A 21,407-nucleotide genomic window follows, 5' to 3' on the forward strand; every position below is an offset into this window, starting at 1 on the left:
CCTATACCTCATTTACTTAAAAAAAATGTATTTTTTTACGTGCATATTTTTATGTATTTGTTGGTATGAATTCGATTTGCTCTACGTTCGACGTAAACTTTTTCTAAAAATGAGATAGGTCAAATATAATACATTTTCGTATAAAAAAACCATTTTTATGTACGTTTCGGTATACATTCAAGTTGGTGTATGTTTCTATGTAAACATTTTTAGGAAACGAGTCAGGTCAAATATAATATGTTTTCGTGCTTATTTTATGAATGTTTGGTAAAATTTGTTTCGAATCGAGTGGAGTCAAATCGGGGTTTCTGTTTTTCCCTTTTTTTAAAAGTTCTAATTAATCTCTTTTAATTATACGTGTCAACTTTTCCGTTACATGTGTTACGTTTTCTATGTATAAGTCGGGTCACATATAATACATTATGATTGTACGATATAAATTTGATTTACTTTATGCTTTGATCCAATCGCAATGCTTATATATGTTACATTGAGTTCAATCGGGAAACGTCGAAACACGCGTTTTCATATGATTAACGCATCACATAACATTTGGACTAATTCTTTCGATGTTTGTGACGTACCCGCCCTGCAATGCGCGCGGATCTTATTGCTAGTTAGTTCTTAATGAGTTATAGTTCAAGCATCACTGTGATTTATGTATTAACAAAATATGATCATTCTATCATGGTTACAAAAGTCGCCAGACGCTCCCTAGTCGGATTCGGGAGTACTCGGTCTAGGCGGAGATTACTCGGGGAGTAATGGGCCTAGGTGAACGGTACTCAGGCCTCGGCAACCTTCCTTGTAGCGAGTACTCGGAGCCGAGGCGGGACTTTTACAACCATGCATTCTATATAACTACAATCATAAGTTATTGATGTTGATTACTTATATATAATTTCGCTTGACCTTCTAATGATATAGAGAGATGGTGCAATGTTACACTAAAGAATCGTTGCCAGCTGGGTTCGATTCCCATAACAACAATTTTTTTTTTTTCCTTTTAGCTTGATTTGTCCAGCTTTTCTTTTTATCTTATTTTTCATTTCTTTTTCTTATGTTACTTCACTTACGTGTCAATGTTTTAATACTGAATTTCTTGTATGCGGTTTTCTTACCATACATTTTTATAGCGACTTAGTTTTCCGTGCTTTTTGGATGCATCATTACTTAGTGCAGTGGCGGAGCTTGAGATATCCGACGGAAGGTCGAAAACGTATATATCCAAAAATTTCTATAGAACCGGGGGGTCGAAAACGTATATACCTAAAAAATTCTATACGGAAGCTACATATATAACACTACTGAGCGCCCCTTCTGACCTGCGCCATTGACTTGGTGCGTTTTATCTTTGTTTGGATTTTCAAAAATAACTCGTTGCAACGCGGCACTAAGAAAAGACGTTATACCGCCGCGTATCGCACCGCAAAAGATCAATCATGTGCACACATGGGATCTCATGACATTATCAATAGATCACCGTTGTTGATGCCTGCAACTTTAAGAAGGTGATCAAGTGCCCCTCCTTGATACTTTTAATCGTTTAGGCTACTGTATCGAATGGAAGAAATTAGCGCGCATAGATGGAGCGTCTTTAGATTTGTGTCAGCGTCGGTGTTTGCTTCTACTGAACGAGGCGTAACGGTTGAAGATGTGGCGGTAGTTGCACGTTATGGCAGTGTAAATGAATCGAAAATGACGACGGTTTTTTTTTCTTTTTTTTTTTTTTTTTGCGAACCTGATGAGGTATTAACTATGCAGATTGATCAGGTTATCATCATGTTTGGCCAGTGAGTTGTCATCTGTTTGTGATTTAATATTCAGTAATTTAGTGACACTTTGTCAAGTTTTATGGAGTGTTGACTGTTACAAAAATAAAATAAAATAAAATTGGAATTGCATATTATCATTTTCAAGTTATTGCTAATTAGGGAGTGTTTGGATGTATACTTATGTTAAATATTTAGAAACTGCTTGAAGTTTTGGGGGTACTACTTATTAGCATCCTATAACGCTCCCACCCCTGGCCACATCACCTTTGTTAGTGCCCCTGACCACATCACCTCTGCTAATGCCCTATAGCGCCCCCACCCCATCCCCTACGTGCTGGGGGTGTGGGGGGGGGGGTGGGCGCCATCAAAACTCCGCCAACCCAATAACAAGCGCTAAAGGGGGTGTGCAGGTGGGGCTCATTCTTTTCAACCAGTCAAATCTTTTGCTTTTTTTTGTATTTTGTTTAATATGAGGCTTTAAAGGGACTTTTAACCATTGCATATAAGTTAAAGGGAGTGACTTTAAAGCCCCATAGGGGCTTTAAACCACACCCCCGACCTTAGCAATTTGCAAGAACTTTTTCAATTTGTATCTAGAACTGTATACAACTTGGTTTCCGTACTTCTATTTGTAACATGGTTGCAAAAATCGCGACTTCACAATAGATGGTTGTCAGAAAATGGTAATCAGGTTTTATTGATAACTTTTCAACATGTAGAATTACAAGAAACCCTAGATTTTAGTGAAATATGAGAATGAACAGCTGAGCGAACATGTATTACGAGAAACCCAAAAACACAACTACTGGAAGAATCTCTGAAACAGAAACAATTACAAAAATATAGAGTACCATCGACACAACGATCCCTATAATGATCTAACAAGAAACCCTAATAGTATCGCGAACGAGACATGTGAATCAACTAGAGAGAATCTATATTGTGTGAATGAAGACTCTGGAACTCTCTCGATGACTGAATGAAAACTCACACTTCAGGTCTGTTGTCTCGTAGCGTTTTATACACGGCCTTCAAAGGCCTCCAGTCTTTAACACACGAACAGGCATGACCCATCAGCAAGCCCATCATCAGCCCGCATTAGCTCCAGCCCATTAGCATTATCTATTTATGATGTCTTCTATGCAAGCCCAGCCCACTACTAAGCAGCCCATGAACACATCAACTCTCTTATTAACATATATCTGCACAAAACAAATAAATAGCTAAGATAACCATTTTAATTGTTATAACCATTTGAATTGTTGTATTTTCAACAATGGTCTCTTCGCTTACAAGTGCACTTCACAATAAATAGTCTCTTTGCTCCCAACTAGCCAAACCGCAGCGAAGCGCGGCTTTCATTACTAGTTTATGACATGTTCATATTCTATTTTTTATATTCATTTCGATATGCTGTTGTTATATGCTTTAAACTTGGAACATAGCTTTGGAAATTGCTGCCACTCCATAGTTTCGAGCCCATTGGGCCTCAACTTTTTAAGACAGCCCAGGTTTGGTCCCTAAGCCCGTTTAAAAATAAATATGCTATTTCTTAATCCTTATTAATTACTAGTGAAAATGCCCGCGCGTTGCGGCGGGTGTCCAAACTCATTAGATTCAATTATGATGTCTGATACGAACCACAACCCATTACGAGTATCTAACACTTTTTTATTCACTAAACAGAAAATAGTCGTAGAAATTTGTATTCCGCATAATATGCATAATCCATTTTTCGTGTGTGGAGTTAAAAATCTGACACAAAATTTTTGATGAGTCGTAGAGTAATACATACCATTAGGGTTAGGGGTTAGTGACCCAATGGCAGAGGCAAAACCTCTAGAAGCACCTAAGGTTTTGGAGGTCACAAATTCAAATTTCACAAATGACTGAATCGTAGAAATGTGTTGTTCTGAAAAAAAAGTAAAGTGATACATCCTCAAAGCAAAAGGTCAAAGTTCGACTTTAATTCTTGTCTATTTTGAAGTTATAGAGTAAATAAATTGGGCAATTTAAATACTTTTACATATTTTTTTCTAGGATTCATTGTCCACTTTGAAATTATAGAGTAAATAAGCTGGGCAAATTAAAATTTTGTACGTATTTCTTTTTTACAAGTGAGTCGATTCTGCTCATTTTGCATCTAGATAATCATATAGCAGACGAAGTATCCATATCCTTTCTGATTTAAAACTAACTGCTTCACTGCTGTCTAGATTTAAACAAAATAATATATGTTAAATGCATTACATGTCAAGAAAATAAGAATGGTTTGCAATTTCATGCTAGTATACATACCCCAAGCAACTCTGCATTCCTCACTGATAGCACTATCTTGGTTTGCAGAGAATGAAGTGTTCTTCGTATCTAAAACTGTTTATATACAAATCGATTGCATCATTAACCAACTGTTAGTCATGCGCGATGTAGGTGGGATGAAATTGTGCCTGTTCTAGTCCACTAAACTTCTCAGATTAACACTGCACCGAACCACCAAATTAATTAATAGAAGATATCACACAGCAAAATTAATCACAACAAACTAACCAGGTTCATATAAATCACAAAAGGGCACACATATCCTAGAGGCATAATCTGTTGATATTTAAACTCAACTATGTTATTTCTTGTATTATCTTTCGTAAAAAGTGTTCAACTAACAAAAAAAACATAACTATAATTGAAAAAAGTTTATTAACAATGGAAACTTCAGTTACCTTAATCGCGTCAGGGATGATTTTGGATTTTAGGGTTCTTAAATTCGAGGTCACCGGAATGGATTCCGCTGGACTTATTGGCGTGACCGGAATTGGCCTGAATCTATGCTAATGTCTGACCATCACTACCAATTTCATTTGTAGCCACCGGAAACCAAGCCACCGCTCGCGAAAACAACATTATTCACCCAAAACGAACCTTCTCCACCAGAAATTAAATGATAAACATCAATATATGATAAAGAACATACAGCTTATGGAAAAGTGATGACACATATACATGGAATCCAATTTTAGGGTTTTAGTAGGTTGAGGATGAATCGAACTGAAAAAGAAACTCACCAACAAAGGCGTTCAATTGCCGAGTAATAAGGGGGTGGGTCTGGAAACGAAGGGGCTGCTTCAATTCAAGTTTAAAATCAGTTTCAATTGATCAATTCACCAGTAAACATGATGATTTCATTGATTGTTGATGAGAAAACGAACCGGTGGTGATGAAGACCGCATTCAATTGGCATTCAATTACTATGGCAATTAAAGTCAAGGAGGTTGAATTGTCAATTGTGCCCTTCCAGCGTCTTAAAAAACCACAAACACTTTCTAATTTTCTCTGCTTACACAATGTTGTATATGCTGCTTCTAATGTTGTACATGATGTAAAATTACATTTTTATACGTCACCTTTCCTTTTTATGACAAACAACGCGTCTTAAACATAAAAAAGTGTGGGTTCCATCACTCACAATTGCATCAAAAGCTCCATTTCCAGCCATAGAACCACCAACACCAGACTGCTCAATATATGGCTGAACATAATACTTTGTAAATTATCCCCTAAAATAATAGATAAAATGCATGCTTAATTGAAGAATGAAGCGAGTTCTTACAATATCATAATACGAATTTGTTCAAAGCATTATAACATCATACTGGCAAAATAGGAAGGTCGAGTCAGGTGGTGGGTGAAAACGGGTTCAGGTCGGAACGGGTCGTTTCTTTGGGTTGGAACAAGTTCAAGTCAGAATGGGTTTTGTCGAAACGGATCCAGGTCGGAATGGGTTTCGGGTTGGGTTGGTTTTAAAAAGGGGGTTTTTTGTTAAAATGCTTGCAAAGTTTACATATTTTCACCAGGATTATCCATTTCAAAATTCGGCCTTTCAATTGAATCAAACTTTACACTTAGCTTTTCAATTTTTTTCAAATAGTTCTTTGATTCGGGTTTCCTGTATGAAAACCAAACAGGTTATTTCAAGCTCACTTATATTGACCATATTGTCATGTTTTTACGAGATTGTTAATTTTTAGATCTTTTATTTAGTAGATACAACGATAGTTCCTTAATAGTTAAAGGTCCATGCACCAGCTAAAGAGAATGAATGAAAATATTTTAACATTTTTTTTCTGATTATAACATGATTACATACCTAGGATTAGGATTACCCTAAACAACTTTCTGGACAGCTACATGTGGCTCACGGATAGGCTTGACCACCGCCCACTGGATGTTATATCAAGGGTTCTTCTTCAACAATCCAAACTCCTTTAATAACAGATCCTCACACTCACAAACCAAATCTAATGTATCTTTGTTATAACTATTATTTTTCAAAATTAAACCACAGTAATAGGCATTAATCGTCACAACAAAGGTTACAAAACAAGGGAGGGAAATCAATACAAAATTTTTCATTTATATAATAATTGGAAAGTGGAAAAATCTATATGTATATATAATAAAAATGCACCTGCTGCTTTAGCTTTCTGTTGAGCTAATTCACGATCATCAGTGAACTCTTCAGTGTCATATTCTTAGTGAATGAATTTAGAGCTTTAAGTCGTTGAAATTCTTGCTAGGTGTGTTGAATATCACAGAATTCAAACTAATTTCCTATGGCATTATGTTTATCAGCACAGAGCACACCTAAACTTCAAATTGTCCGATATGTTAATCGAATGAGTTCAGTTTAGTAAAACTGATGTAAACAACGTCATTGAATGTGTTGTGCATATCTATTAGAATTAATTGGTTACCTGATGGCGCAATGGTAGTTACGGTACGACCGAAAGCTCTATCGAACAAAGGTTTACGGCAAAGTGTGATGGTGGCTGCGTAGATCACCAGAACTGGAACAGATTAATAATCACACCGTTATAATAATCATAGAAACAAAATAAAAACAAACCAGGTAGGCGATGATTGGTACCTGAATCCAATTGATAAAACTCATGGCGGTGGACGGAGGTGTACGGCAGTGGACGGAGGTGTGATGAATTGGTGTGCAGTCTTTACAGGGATATTAGGGTTATGGAGGATTCAGTCGTGATGAAGGTGAAGAGATGAGAGGAAACTGTGATTTGGGTATTAGGGTTATATATATTCAATGAGAAACGATTCAATTGTCTCAGAAGTTAATGTACTGTTAATCCATGATCAAATCCTTAAAACACCCTTATGGTGTCTTAAAATTTTGAAAAAGTTGCAACTTTAGCCCCTTTAAAATGGCTTCTTTTTATTGTACATAGTGCTTCAAAATTTATACGCAAATAAAATTACTATCTTGTCCATCACTTCTCCTTTTTATAATAGTATAGATTATCTTTGTACTAATGCGTTTCTTAACGTTTATTAATTTTTAGAGTTAAATGTCATTTTAGTCCCTGTGGTTTGGGCCATTTTGCCAGTTTAGTCCAAATGTTTCATTTTTCATCTGTGGGTCCAAAAAGGTTTCATCGTTGCCATTTTAGTCTACTGAGTTAACTTAATCCAATTTATTTTAGTTAACGAGAAGGGCAATTCGATCATTTTATATGGCCGAATTGTCCTTCTGATTCACAAAATTACATATAAAATGACCGAATTGTCCTTCTCGTTAACAGAAAAAATGAATTAAGTTAACCCAGTGGACTAAAATGGCACGGTGAAACCTTTTTGGACCCACAGGCGAAAAATGTAACCTTTGGACTAAACTGACAAAATGGCCCAAACCCCAGGGACTAAAATGGCATTTAACTCTAATTATTATCTTTGTACTAATGCGTTTCTTAGGGGCTGTTTGTTTATCTCTTAAATGGTTCAGACTTCTTACTGATTCAGCACTTAATGGTTCAGACTGTTTGTTTCAAGAGCAGATGACTGAATGGTTAAGACATTTGCCTTTGAATGGTTAAGATATATACAGAGTCTGAATGGTTAAGACCTCTAATCTGAATTGGTCAGATATTTGCCTCTGAACGGTTAAGCATTATACAGGCTCTTAATGGTTCAGACCTCTTACTGGTTCAGTATTTAACCATTCAGATGTTGCCAAACAGCCCCTTAATCCTTATTAATTATTATCTTTGTACTTGTTAAAAATAGTCCCTTACTTATTAATTATTATCGTGAAAGTTACCCCATTATTATCTTTGTACTTATTTAAAATAGTCCCTTAAACATATTTTTAAACAAGTTAAAAAACTAACAGACCAAATGCTTGCATACAAAATAAGAAAGTATATTTGTTTTTTTCCCTGATTAACCCGTAAAGTTTTAATCAAACAATGAGGTTTTATAATTATGCATTTTACAACAAAAAAAAATCTGAGAAACCTACAAGAAAAATGGATAGATACCTCTGATCTCTATGTCATATATTACATAATAATATCCACCAATCAATCAATGAAAGATATACAAAATTACTCACCCAAAAAGTTGATCCCTTAAATGATACAAATATCTTCTTCCCTATTAACTCAAATCTTTCCCAAATGTACTCTTCACCCGAGCAGTTGTCCGAACCTAACCGTAGCCATCTTTCTGTAAGATAATAAACTTTACAACAATGTCAAAATGGGTTTGACCCAACCAAAGAATCAAAGGGAAGAATATCATGCTTTTGTTGTATAGTTTGAGAAAAGGTCTATCATGACGTCTAGAGTCTCGGGTAGGAATTTTCTTGCGAATAAGTAACAAGGCCGATTCATCCCGTTCCACATGCAAGGCATGATCGTGGTTTCTGCCTGCGTAATCAAGAGACATGTTTTTAGTTTTATGATATCATAAAATGATAAAATGGAAAGAAAAAGGTGACAAATGTGCATCATACCCTTTCTTCACTTGTAACATGAACACTTTCGGTGATCGACTGCAAATATAAAAATATAAAAAAATATATATAATAAATAAATGAGTTAAATGCTTGGTTGGTCCCTGTGGTTTTCAAAAATTGCAGATTTGGTCCTAGTGGTTTACTAATTACACATTTGGTCCCAAAAGTTGTCAAAAATGCACTCGGTTGGTCCCCAGCCCTAACATCAGTTAAATATCTCAGTTAAGTCCATGTTAATTGACCAAAATACCCTTGCTTATTTACAAAACCCTCTTCTATCACCATCATCATCTTCATCTCCATCATCTTCATCATCTGCACACCCCAAATCCCTCACCCCATCTTCATCTCCATCATCTTCATCACAAACCCACACCCCATCTCTATACATCTTCATCACAAACCCACACCCCATCACCGGCAACAATTCACAGAGACTATAACCTATGTACTCAATTCTTCATAACAGATACTCAATTGCCAACAATATTGCATACTCGCACTACATATGTCCAAAAACAAACCATTTAGGACAAAACCAGGGCACAGGGGAGCTTACGACACCGAACAGATGAGCACCAGAGAGCCGTTCATCGACGTACAGGTTAGTAACATTTACAAACCGACTAGAGATGAGGTTAACGAGTGAATTAGGGCTACCAGAGCCACCAATTCGAATGGTATCACGGCTGAGGCGTTCGAGAGTTAACCGACGACTTTTCCGTTCAACGAAGTTCGCCGGAAACTCAACGGTTTCCAGATTTTGTTCACACTGCACCTGCTGCAACTCCGGCGTTTGGGTTCTGCTCGTTCACCTGCTGGAGTTCGCCGTGTTCTTACGCGATCAATTGCAATATCCCAAATCGGCCGTTTGGGTTCTGCTCGTTCACTTCGAAAACATGTAATTGCTTTGGATGCCATCTTTAATTGAGGTTTTTGGTGCAATTTTTGGTTTGAATTTTGGGGGTTTTGGCTGTGTGAATTGGGGTTTCTGATTTAGGGTTTATAGGGTTATTTGTTTTGATAATGATGGCATCAACTGGAGAAAGAGATAGCAGAGACCTGGGGTGGGTTGAAGATGAAGATGATGATGGTGTGATGAAGGGTTTTGTTAATAAGCAAGGGTATTTTGGTCATTTAACATGGACTTAACTGAGAAATTTAACTGATGTTAAGGCTGGGGACCAACCGAGTGCATTTTTGACAACTTTTGGGACCAAGAGTGTAATAAGTGAACCACTAGGACCAAGTGTGAAATTTTTGAAAACCATAGGGACCAACCAAGCATTTAACTCTAAATAAATTTATTAAACTAACAATGTATATGTATATCATATGTAGAAAAAGGCGGTGGTACCGTTATATTTTTTAGAAGCTGTTCGGAAACATCTTTCTTCTCATACGATTTTGGATGCCATTTTCTTTCTGACCAATCAACGTGCGTAACAGACCAGTTTGCTATCCCATTTGGATCATGCATCTATACATTAAAGAACGAAAATCTTAAAACACAGTTAAAGACTAACTTTGACGCGCCCAGCGGGTGGGGGATAACGCGTATATATACTCACGTGGAAAAAGGTTGGCAAGTAGTGTTCATCAGCATAGCAATTAATTCCGTCCATACCAGGCTGAAATATTTTTAACAGATACAAAAATGAAGAACAAGATATATAAAAGCGAACAATTGAGAGTATAAACCAATATATATATACACACACACACACTCACCTTGCAATAATCTCGGAACTTTGTGTAGTAGAGACTATCAGCCATAACTATGAGTGCGTGTTGGCGCTTCATCGTGAACCACTGCACAAAATTCAAAATCAAAGACTTGATTGGAATTGAGGCAAAAAGAATATAAAAGAGATTTGGCCAGTTTTGTGACTTTCGTCCAAAGGTTTGTTTTTCCGCATCTGGATCCAAAAGGTATGAAATCTTGCCGTTTTCATCCGGTTCGTTAACTCCATCCATTTTTCTCCGTTAAGTCGGGTATTTTAGTATTTTTTGTTAACTTAAAGGGCAATTCGATCTTTTTAGGGGTATTTGGTCTTCTTACATAAAGTGAAGAGGACCAAAGTGCCCTTTAAGTTAGCAGAAAAGACAGAAATACCCCTGACTTAACCGAGAAAAATGGATGGAGTTAACGAGCCGGATGAAAATGGCAAGATTTCAAACCTTTTGGATCCAGATGCGGAAAAACAAACCTTTGGACGAAGGTCGCAAAACTGGCCAAACCTCAGGGACAAAAATGGCATTTTACTCAAAAAATTATTATTATATACCTGAGCGCCTTTTCTGAAGAATTTCTTCTCAACTTCGGGTAACATATGCTCCGAGTACCTGCCACTTCCATGTGGGCCTGGGTCCGAGAAGCTAGAAATAACACAAAATAATGTCATTAATAAAGAAACACGTTTGATGAAAGATATTCATGCATACCTGTCAATGAAGCTGATATTTGTGAACATAAGATAGTTATACACGTAGTCGAAATCATGCAATGGTACACAGCTGAAATACCAAGAAGAAAATAAATTTTAATAGCAGAATCGAAGACGAATAAATTTTAAATAACTTTTGATATCAGAGAGTCAGTAACCTGTCGGAAAGTAATACGAAGTGTTGATTATCGGGGTCTTTGAGGGCATTTGCCAAAAGCCGTTTCTCTGCTTCAACCATAGAAACCGTGCCCCACTCTACCTGCCCGAAAAATTCATATTATAATTTAAGATCACTAGTCATCTAATGCAATTATAAATATGGCTTTCTCAAATCATATCTTTATCTTTATAGTTGAAGTTTTTTAGTGTTCGGATAAACAGATTCTGATGGTTTGACTATTTAATGGTCAAATAATCTTTAAAAACAGCTGCATAGAAACCGATTATCCAAGGGTAAAAAGATTACCTATATACCATTCTTTTACCCTAACTATACTCTCATATTACAAAAAAAAATAATTAAAAAATCACTCTTTTATCAAAAAGCAAAAATATTTTTTGTCATTATCCCAAATAATTTCATTTCTTAAACAACTGGAATGTATACTCATTGCTAAAACTTCAGATATGAGAAGCAAATCAAAGCATTAGATTATGCGATTTATGTTATCATATCCGAGATTCTATTTTCTAATTATTCAATATCACATAGCTACTTTCAAAACACACATCCAAAGAAATTATTAGACAAAGTTTATTAAAAAAAAAAAAAAACATTGTACTGAAAGTCGTTAAATTATGTCTATATGAAAGAAAACATATAACCAATAGTTATGTGATAAAATGATAAACAAACAAACCTTGCCACTTCGAATTTCCCGATTAACAAAGTAACTGCTACTATGGACGGGTTTATCTCTGGATGCATGAATATAGATTGAAAATCGACCTTCATTACCCTAAGAAAACAAGTGTCAGTACATAACATCTACGAATAATCACCAGATTTTAAACACAGTCATGTTACACACCTGAAAAAATTTGTCCCACAACTTCTCGAACGGTAACGATCCAACCGACAAAAACATGAAAGCGATCTTGGGATTTTTGGACACCATTGGGGGCGTGTTTAAAATGTTATCAATTACCACACGAGATGCAATTTCATCATCGCTTAATTCTCTAACGGAAGGTGGAAGCCAGCTGGAAAGTGTTTGGCAACCAGAAGCCGAGAAGATGTAACAGGCGCTAGAAGTTTGAGGCGGGTAAACATACGCAACGACTAAAAACACGCAAACCAATGAAATTAACGCGATAATCCAAGTTGGTTTTTTTAATTGTCCACGATGTCGGTGGTGTTGAGGCAATATCTGGTGCATGTCTTTCATGTTTAAAGACCCTAAACGCCACGCCTTTGATAACTTCATCTAAATGTTACGCATCACACGGTTATATCTACAAAGTTAATATCTTTTCTTTCTAACGACGAGCCAGAAGCTCAAAACTACAAAACAAACACCCCACCAAGTGACTTCAAAATCAAGAATTATTCAAGATTCAAACCTGAAAACAACAAAATCAATTGTATTAAGATAAAGTTAGATCTTTAAGGATTTTCAAAGTGAAATGATTAAGTCTAAAATGCCCATCTCTTGAATCTTGAATCTTGATCCCAAAGATCAAACATAAATGAGGCACCATTATTGATTCAATTATACATACACCATATATATCTATCTATCATCCATTTAAAGCAATAAAAAACAGAAGCCAAACATACTTCAAGCAAGAGGAATCTTACAAAACCAGCAATTCAACAATAAAAGATAAAACCAACACAAAAAAAGCAACAAATACTTCCCAAAAATTATAAAAACATAAAAGTCAAAACCACCCCTCAAAAGTCAACGCAAGCAAATCCAACTCCCAAGACAAACACAAACACGAAACATTCATGGCTTGGCTTCAAAATCCCTAATTCCCACACGCAACACACATGTCACACCCACTTTGAAGCATTAACACAAAACCCATAAAAAAAAAAAATCAAATCTTTACACTTATTCACACACCCATTCACCATTTAAACATTTCAAGAACAAAATCCAATAAAAAAGCATCGAAATTTAAGCTCCCACAAATAAGGGTATTATTAGAAAATCACATTAAATTGAAGCATACCTGATTAATAGAATATTATTGTCTGAATCGAGTGTTTTGAGATGAATCTTGAATGAGAAAAGATGGGGTTTAAGATCTGAGAATAACAAGAAGAAGAAGGAGGAAGAGGGTTTTCTGTAAATTCGGAAAGATGGGTGTGTATATATAATTGAATTGAATCAAGTTGGGGAATGGAATGGGTGTAAGTAAGTCGGTTTGGTCGTCTGTATATGATTGCTACTTGCTGTTCCCTGCGTGTTTTTAATGAGTCCAGGTGCAATAAAAACTTCAGCCGGCAATTTTTGGGCCTTTTTTTGTTTGTTTTTTATTTTTGGGGCATTTTTTGTTTGTTTTTTCTTCGACTTAAGCTAAAAATAATAATAATAATAATAATAATAATAATAATAATAATAATAATAATAATAATAATAATAATAATAATAACCAAAAGGCAGTACTTTAGCGATGGGAGGTCGTTGGTTGGGGTCTCCTCTGTGACAAGATAATATGTGCGAGCCAGGGATTTTACTGTAGTAGGCCCCTTAGGGCGGTGGGTTTCATTTGGAAATGGTGACTGGCCGAGTCACCAGTGATGTCTGCGATCACAGACGTGAATACCTTTTTTCTTGTGAGTGTACTCGGGCAGTGGCAAAGTATAAAAGGGGCGGGAAGGGGCGCCCGACCCCCCCCCCCTCCCGAATTTTTCGCTCATTAGTTTTCGTATAAAATTTTTTTGGTATATACGTTTCGAACCCCCGGTTTTATAGAAATTGGTATATACGTTTTCGACCCTCCACCATTTGGGTCAAGCTTCGCCAATGTACTCGGGTGGCTAGGCCTTGTTGAACATTCAAATAATAATAATACTTAATGGTTAGGATGTGAAAGATTCGATAATCACGAAGGGTAATTTTGACCAATCAAGTTCAACTATGGGTGCTAGGTCAGAGAGATTTGTCAAAATCAAAATCCCAACATTCAAATGGATTTTATTTTCGTTTGTTTTATTATTTATTATTTATTATTATTATGTTTCATGGGATCTCAAGTTGCAAGGTTTGCATTATGAGGATGAATAATTCTCAAGTGATGTTGAAAGAGTCTAAAATTTCAACCACCCGTTTACCAATTTCAATGTATAAGGGACATGACTCAACTAACTATTTTGAAGCATTTTGAAGTATATGATGCGGAAAATTGGCATTATAAAAATGATGTGAGTTTAAATCGCTACAAAGGCAAGTTAATTAGGTAGTATTTAAGAGTAAAAAAGTTGTTAAAAACTAACTATTTTGAAATAAGATTTGGCATGATCTAGCAGAGCCTATGGCGTGCATGACCTCGGCATGGTTCGCGTGGGTATGATTGTGCTTGGGCTTTACTTTAATACGTGTGGAATTACGCTTTCAAGATAAAGAGATACATTCGGTTTGTATGTAATCTACTACAATCTCATAGAACATAACCCGTTTTTATATGATTATTATGTTTGAAATTTTTATCATATGATAGAATACTCATAGGTTTTTATCTTGTTTAGTTATTTGTATAATGATGAATTATGATGAAACTATTTGGATGTTAACTCCTTAGACTACGTGTAGTGGTTAACACCCCACACTTGGGCGTTTTGCGCCATGTGGCAGCCCAGTCAGCAATGGGGCGTTATGGGGTGTTTTCTAAAATAGGTGTAGTGGGAATGTCGGCATTGTGGGGTATTATGTTTGTAATAAAATTAAATAAAAAAACATCAAAAAATCTGTTTGGTTTTACAAAAAGGAAGATGAAGGTGATTGGACACAAGAAATGAAGTTGGGCGTGGAAAATAAAACGCCTAAACCAAATTTTGCCAAAAAACGCCCTTGGGGGCCGATGTCGGGCTTGGTTGGGCATTATTGGGCAAAAAAACGCCCACTTTTTTTACCACTACGCATGGTCTTAGACATTTAGGGTATCTTAAAACTTAAACGATTAAATAAATCTTTTTCTACCTCACGTATCTATTACGAGTGTTTAAGTTCTAAAATTTATAAATGATAAGACGTATAGATAGCGTGTATATATGTTTATAATACCATAGACTAATAGCAAGCAACGTCTTTGTTGAATCGAGAGAACGATGCCGAAGTATAATACTAAAGTCATTGTGGGTATAGAAAAAACTTTGGTTTGTTTAGTTAACTAAAAACTTAATTTAAAAGAAGTAAATCAAGAATTTGGTAGCAATTGAAGAAAATCTACGTAGATAATTTAATTAATAGTTATCTTTTATGTAATTGCTTAAGTGATTTGAATTGTATGTCAATAGACCCACCATCAAGGTTTTGTTATCAAAACATGAACACTTTACACTTATTCGTAATAAGCAGGGGCGCAGCTTTGTAGGGGGGCGCCTGACCCCTCGAACTTTTCGCTCAGTAGTATCTGGTATGTAGTTTTTGTATATAATTTTTTAGGTATATACGTTTTCGACCCCCGGTTTTATAATTTTATTAGGTATATACGTTTTCAACCGCCCGGTCAGCAATCTCAAGCTTCGCACCGTTAATCAATTCATCACACTTAAGAATTATCGAATAAATCTCAAGCGCCATTGTTAACACGTAGGTAAAGAACCAAACTTTTATATTATAATTGCATAATCCAATTAAGAATCAAAATAATAAAAGCATAATAAAGTCATGTTGTAAAGGTATGTGTCATCTCATCAGGCAACAAGGAATTACTTTATAATAGTGGAAGAAAACATGAACGAATCAAAGAAATAAATCATCTTTGAATAACAAAACATTTAAGTTATGGTGTTTGTACATGCAAATCATATACAAAGCCATTAACATATGATAATAAGCAAAGGAAATGAACAGTTAACATATGATAATAAGCAAAGGAAATGAACAGTTGCAGCCAGCTGATTCACCAGCCTGCCTTTCTGCTTCACCCTCCTGGTTTTTACACGTGTTGTCTGCCTCTCTACCTCTTATTTGCCTCTTTTTGTTCGCATTTCTCACTGTTCCGATGATGGCTGCGACCGACACCTCCTGGGGTTGCTCTGATGATGTTGGACCACCATCACAACGACGGTTTACCTGCTGGATTAGGAGTGATTGTTAGGGTTTTCTTGCCTGTATCAATCACTCTCGAACCCTTGTGGCAATGTTGTGGTGGTGGCATCGTTGACATAATCACCGGGTTTTGGGGATTCGCTGCCTGGTTAGGGTTTCGTTGCTCATGTGGTGTCGCCGCCTATCGAGGTGGTGGTTAGGGTTTCATTGCCCAAATTAGTCGCTCTCGAACCCTAGGGGGTGATGTTGTGTTCGTGACGCTATAGACCTAACACTTTGCTAACCTTCGTCTATCTCTTTTCATCTTTTAGCTGAGGCTATGATGAGTCAGTAAATCTGAATGTAATGTTGTTGTCGATTTAGCTTTGGCATGGCAGGGTTAAGGATGGCACTTCATTAGTTGCAACCTTCCCTGCAGCCATGGTGGTATTGTTGCTTTGTGGACTCTGAGCCTGTTTCACGTTGTTTACTATTTATTGTGTTTAGTTTATTTGGGTGCTATTTTTTCCACATAGAGGTTAAGAAATTCCCTTTGAACATTACAAATTTAAGTATAATGTGGGTCGTCATTTTTCTCCGATTGCATCAGTACTATTGAAAATCTGGTTTTGTTATAATTTGTAGAGTGCTAATGGCTAATGGAAGCACCATAAGCTTAAGGTGAATGATAAAAAGACCCTTTTTGGCCAGAAGCTAGGTATTGCAATTCTGTTTTTACTCTGATGTATGTTGGCATTGCATGTGTTGAGTGTTTGTAAGAAGAGGTGTTGATACGGTAAAAGATCAAATAATTTACTTGCGTAGTTTGTTAGGGTTTAAAAAAATAAGTTTATCAGGGTGATGAAAAGAGTACAAAGAGTCCATGATAGACCATACGGTGTGGAGGGGTTTGAAAAATGGAGCGTTATGTGACATGTGGATGACACGTAAGCACGATTCAGAAATGGGGCGTGGTGCAAAAACGGGCGGTGTGGGAGGGGGCGTGGAAGATCTGTTTTCTTTTAAATTATGTCGTTGGGGTCCAACGGCTATAACCCACACAAATAGCCAGACGCCACATCGCCTGAACCAATGCCTCCACGCTGGTGGAAATTGTCCCGCCCCAACATCAACACCATTGAAAACGCCGAGCCCGGTGTAGTATGTGTGGCGTGGAGTGGCCTAAATGCCACAAATCCACGCCCACACCGTGTGGTCTTAACCAAAAAATGCCTATTTGCAGCAATATATGTGCTTAATGTGTAAGCAATGATACTTCAATTACACTTGTGTTTATCCTATGCATTTAGTGTGCAATTTTTATACGAGAACATTTACATTTGGTAATGGTGAATGTATAGATACCTCATTCTTAATCTTATATGTTTGGGTTCAGTTGACCTGTAACAAGGGTGTTTTGGTTTTCACCTGTAACAAGTGCTTTTTGGTCATGTGTTTTACCTATTTAAATTTGGTAAAATAAAGAACAAAAAGGGATGAAACTTTGCTTCGTTCTTAGTGGATGTGAAGTGTTAATTTATATGATCATATCTGCCAAAATAAAGGAAAAAATGACAAAATTCAGTTGTGTATTTGGGGATTGTAGTGTGTTAATTTACCTGTTTACTTTTGTCAGGAGTAGTAAAACACTATCAAACATTAAGGCGAATAGCAGAAGGGGTTTAACTTCGATCGTAGTCGAAGCACGTCGTCTCAGGTTTACGACTTTCGTCCCTTTTCATGACATATTTTTGTTGTTCCTTTCGAATATTTAATCTCTGTTGTCTTGATGGTAAGGCTTGGTATAGTTTGAGGTTTCAATTCAATTAAATAAGGAGTAATATTGATTTTGTTTCTTTTGCCCTTTTGTTGGAACTGTCTGTTATGTTGCTGGTATGGTTTGATTTAATTTGAGGCTTCAATTCAATAATTAGTAATATTGATTTTGTTTCTTTTGCCCTTTTATTGGAATGTTTAGTAAGAAATCTTCACAACAGTTTCTTCATAGTCTATGGGTTATATATCTTTTCCTTTGTTTGCAATCCAGTTTAACATCGTAGCAATGTTTCGTTTGCTAGAGTAACCATTGTTTGGTTTTGTGAGCGTGTTGCAGGTTTAAAAGCACAAACTCAAAGCCGTTGTCGCCAAGTTGTGAATGTGAATGGCTTTTGTACCATTTTTATGGTCTCACTTTGTTGTGAAATTAACCCGACAATTATGATTGCTTCCTACCTGGCGTGGCAACTTCAGTTGCAGCCGCGGTGGCACTAAGCCGTCCTCACTTGATAATTTTGAGAAGTTATTGGTTGGTTTTGTGTCCTTGCTTCGACTCTAAAAGGTCAATCAACTCTCAGCTTCTCCACCCATCGTCCCACACCCCACCGTTGCGCCAATGTCGTGCTGGTGTTCCGCGCCCACAACTTGGTATCCCCTCTGCCCCCACAATACGCTGCCTTGTGCATAAACTTTTGTTTGTAAAACAATGTTGTGGTCCATAAAACTCGAAGAAGGCCGTTTGAGTACTTTCGGATTACAGATTCGTGTGCTAATATTGTTAAATTGCAAACAAAGTTCCTTTTGAAGTTATAGGTTTCGCTGGATCTATTGTTGATGCACTTGGTTCGGGCTTTCGTTTTCACCCGTTAATTCGGGTTTTGGTATTCTATACCTTTTATATGAATTTTAACTTTTCGTCTCTGTAAACGCATTGCACCAAAGTAACTTCATGTTATTTTGTGCAGCATTCTACTTATGGAAGTGTCAGCAGTTCTCAAATAAATGGTATGTATTCAAACCTCTTATTTGTCCAAATTCATTCTTGCTTGAAAAGTAAAAGAAAGAAGGGACTTAATTTAAAGGTTTTGATAGCTAACAAGGTGGATACGACCGCTATTATGGTTGGTTTTTTTGCTATATTGGTATGCTTAAGCCATGTGTAGTCATAACGCCTCTTTGTGGGCGTTATGCGACAGGTGCCGCGCCACGTGTGCGGGTGGGCGTTATGGGGCGTTATGCATTTAAGCCCGTAGTCATAAAGCCCTTACCCATCAATACCTAATTATTAATTGTCGTTTTTATTAAATAATTATAAAAACAATAACCTTTTTTTTGATTGGTCAAGGTTTGAAACCTTCCTCCACAACGCCGCGATATCCATAGCGCTGCCCAATTTTTTTTGCCTCATAACCCCGCCCGTAGTGGTGTTCGGGGGGTTATGGGGGGTTATGAGAGAAAATGGCGCCCCACTACGCATCACCTTAGACGACTTCAGTTTCTTTAGAACTTAATTTTGTGTAATCATAGGGTGCTTAAAGGATTATACCAATTTAGAAGTTAAAGGTTAGTCTGTTTGACCATCAAAGTCAAAGTTAAACTTTATTTATGCCACTTTTCACCATTTTAAGCACTTCACGTTGGTGCTTTTCATAAGCTATTGCTCATGCTACAGGTCAACTTTGGTGAACAAACAAAAGTGAAGGCTATTAAGTTGTTGAAGTTGATGAATGAATACAAGTTGGAATGTTTTTTGTTCAGGATATTATAAGTGTCTTAGAAAGTTTTATTGAGTCATTTTTGCTATGTTTTTTTTTTTTTGTCTTTTTTCGGTTTTTTAGTATCCATTACGATATGCTTTGATAGTGCGTCAAGTATACGCGGGTGCTTTTTATTTGATGAATAGAAAAGTATAAGATTGTTGTGTTGAAGAGATGAGTGCGAAACAGAAATATGAGGGGTTTGTCGGGGTTAAAGTACAGGGTGATCGTGGTAGATTCGCAGCGCAACGCGCGCGGATATTATACCTAGTTAGGTATAAAAAAAGCATTTGAATATGTATACATGTCAAAAGTGCAAAATCACAATTACCACCTAAAATATGTATAGTAATAAAAATATTAGTAAATGTGTTTTATGTTATCAATGCATTCATTATGTAGTGACTTTCAACATCTATAACTTCTACATCTTTAGTTACTATTGTACTAATGTAAGTGCCTATATATTTATATATGATGTTGAAATTAATGAATAAGAATTCTACATTCTATGTTTCTCTCATTAATCATTAATCATATGCTCCTTGTTCGTGTGTTTATATAGTTTGTATGTTAGCTGCTGGTAGGTTGTTGTTTCACAGCATTGTAATAGTTTATTGAAAGGTTCAACCAATTCTCAACGCTTGTGTTGAACGGATTATTTCATTCTCGAATGGCTTCCCCTATTATTATAGGGCACCTACTCAACCAAAATACAACTAAACTGATCATATAAATAAATTTTCAAATTTCAAGCTAAAGACATGTCTATCAAACAAAAATCTAAGCTATGAATTTCCGAAAAGGAATCATGCCCTTAGACTGATTAGTTTATTCACATTACTTGTTAACAATGTCAAGAATACATTACTAAATATTAATTTGGCCAAGAAAATGGTTAAGAATCGCAATCTTGTAATGGGAGTAGCCTTGTAAAATAGAGATTCCGTCTCATGTACCCTAGCCTCTTTTAATCTTGCACTGCTACATTATTTTAACCTTAAACAACCCCAAACCATGGCAACACTCCTTTCAACTACGCTAGAACTTTTTTTAATATAAAACAAATTCAACAAATTAAAATAAATATAATTTCATTAAAACAAATAATACATCTTAGAAATAAAAAATAACATAACTTAAATAAAATACACAAAACTTAAATAAAGAAATTCTCTCAATTGTGGATAAGTTCTCACGATCTTCCAAACTTCAAGGTAAGAATCAAATTCTTTGGGCTCGCATGTCCGTTTATACTCACGAAGGGCAACTTGAATGGCGTCATCTTCGTTCTGCATCTGTTGATTGTCCATCGCCTCTTTGAGCAGTGTGCCAAAATTAGCACCATTAAGTTGGATAATATGCCACCTGTTCACGCACTTGTATACTTTGCGGGTTTTGTTACCCATTTTTCATGAAATACGCCAAGGATTTAAAGCCACATCTCAAAAGACCCTCGAACCTTGTTTGCGGAGAGGGTAACCCAAGCCCCGCCAACGTGATTTCTTCGTTTTCGATACATTTGGCCATTTGAATGATAGGTGAATGTGTCATTTTTGTGAAAGAAAGGAGTATGTGAAGTGTGGTGTAGTTTTTGTGAAAGAAAGGAGTATGTGAAGGAGGTGTTTGTGAAAGAAAGT

At 36.3% G+C, this 21,407-nt stretch overlaps 1 protein-coding gene and 2 long non-coding RNA genes across 12 annotated transcripts; 1 reads left to right on the forward strand and 2 right to left on the reverse strand.

Annotated features, from left to right (window-relative positions):
- Positions 1-2,496: 2,496 nt before the first annotated feature.
- Positions 2,497-7,147, reverse strand: LOC110940519. 7 transcript variants are annotated; one of them, XR_002593273.2, is made up of 8 exons: positions 6,697-7,147; positions 6,524-6,616; positions 5,917-6,413; positions 4,835-5,326; positions 4,493-4,691; positions 4,323-4,370; positions 4,074-4,255; positions 2,497-2,977 (listed from the first exon to the last, which is right to left on the reverse strand). It is a non-coding gene; the product is annotated as an uncharacterized LOC110940519 (long non-coding RNA). The 7 variants fall into 7 exon arrangements; XR_002593272.2 differs by lacking the exon at positions 4,323-4,370 and having other exon boundaries at positions 4,835-5,131; positions 5,236-5,326; positions 6,697-7,136; XR_004893226.1 differs by lacking the exon at positions 4,323-4,370 and having other exon boundaries at positions 4,835-5,131; positions 5,236-5,298; positions 6,697-7,135.
- A 931-nt stretch (positions 7,148-8,078) lies between these two features.
- On the reverse strand, positions 8,079-13,440 carry LOC110940520 (glycosyltransferase BC10). Its single transcript, XM_022182060.2, has 11 exons — positions 13,212-13,440; positions 12,062-12,593; positions 11,891-11,989; positions 11,189-11,289; positions 11,029-11,100; positions 10,872-10,962; positions 10,315-10,395; positions 10,155-10,214; positions 9,941-10,063; positions 8,581-8,619; positions 8,079-8,494 (listed from the first exon to the last, which is right to left on the reverse strand). Exons 2-11 carry the CDS (start codon positions 12,455-12,457, stop codon positions 8,363-8,365), a joined length of 1,194 nt encoding a protein of 397 aa, XP_022037752.1. The 5' UTR covers positions 12,458-12,593; positions 13,212-13,440; the 3' UTR covers positions 8,079-8,362.
- Positions 13,441-16,017: 2,577 nt separating this feature from the next.
- Positions 16,018-19,938, forward strand: LOC110940521. Of its 4 annotated transcripts, none has more exons than XR_002593275.2 (4): positions 16,018-18,891; positions 18,976-19,015; positions 19,356-19,573; positions 19,683-19,938. It is a non-coding gene; the product is annotated as an uncharacterized LOC110940521 (long non-coding RNA). The 4 variants fall into 4 exon arrangements; XR_002593276.2 differs by having other exon boundaries at positions 16,026-16,952; positions 17,871-18,891; positions 19,356-19,938; XR_002593274.2 differs by having other exon boundaries at positions 19,356-19,938.
- The last annotated feature ends 1,469 nt before the right edge of the window (positions 19,939-21,407 follow it).

This window comes from Helianthus annuus, chromosome 5 (genome assembly GCF_002127325.2).
Source record: "Helianthus annuus cultivar XRQ/B chromosome 5, HanXRQr2.0-SUNRISE, whole genome shotgun sequence".
NCBI lineage: Eukaryota > Viridiplantae > Streptophyta > Magnoliopsida > Asterales > Asteraceae > Helianthus > Helianthus annuus.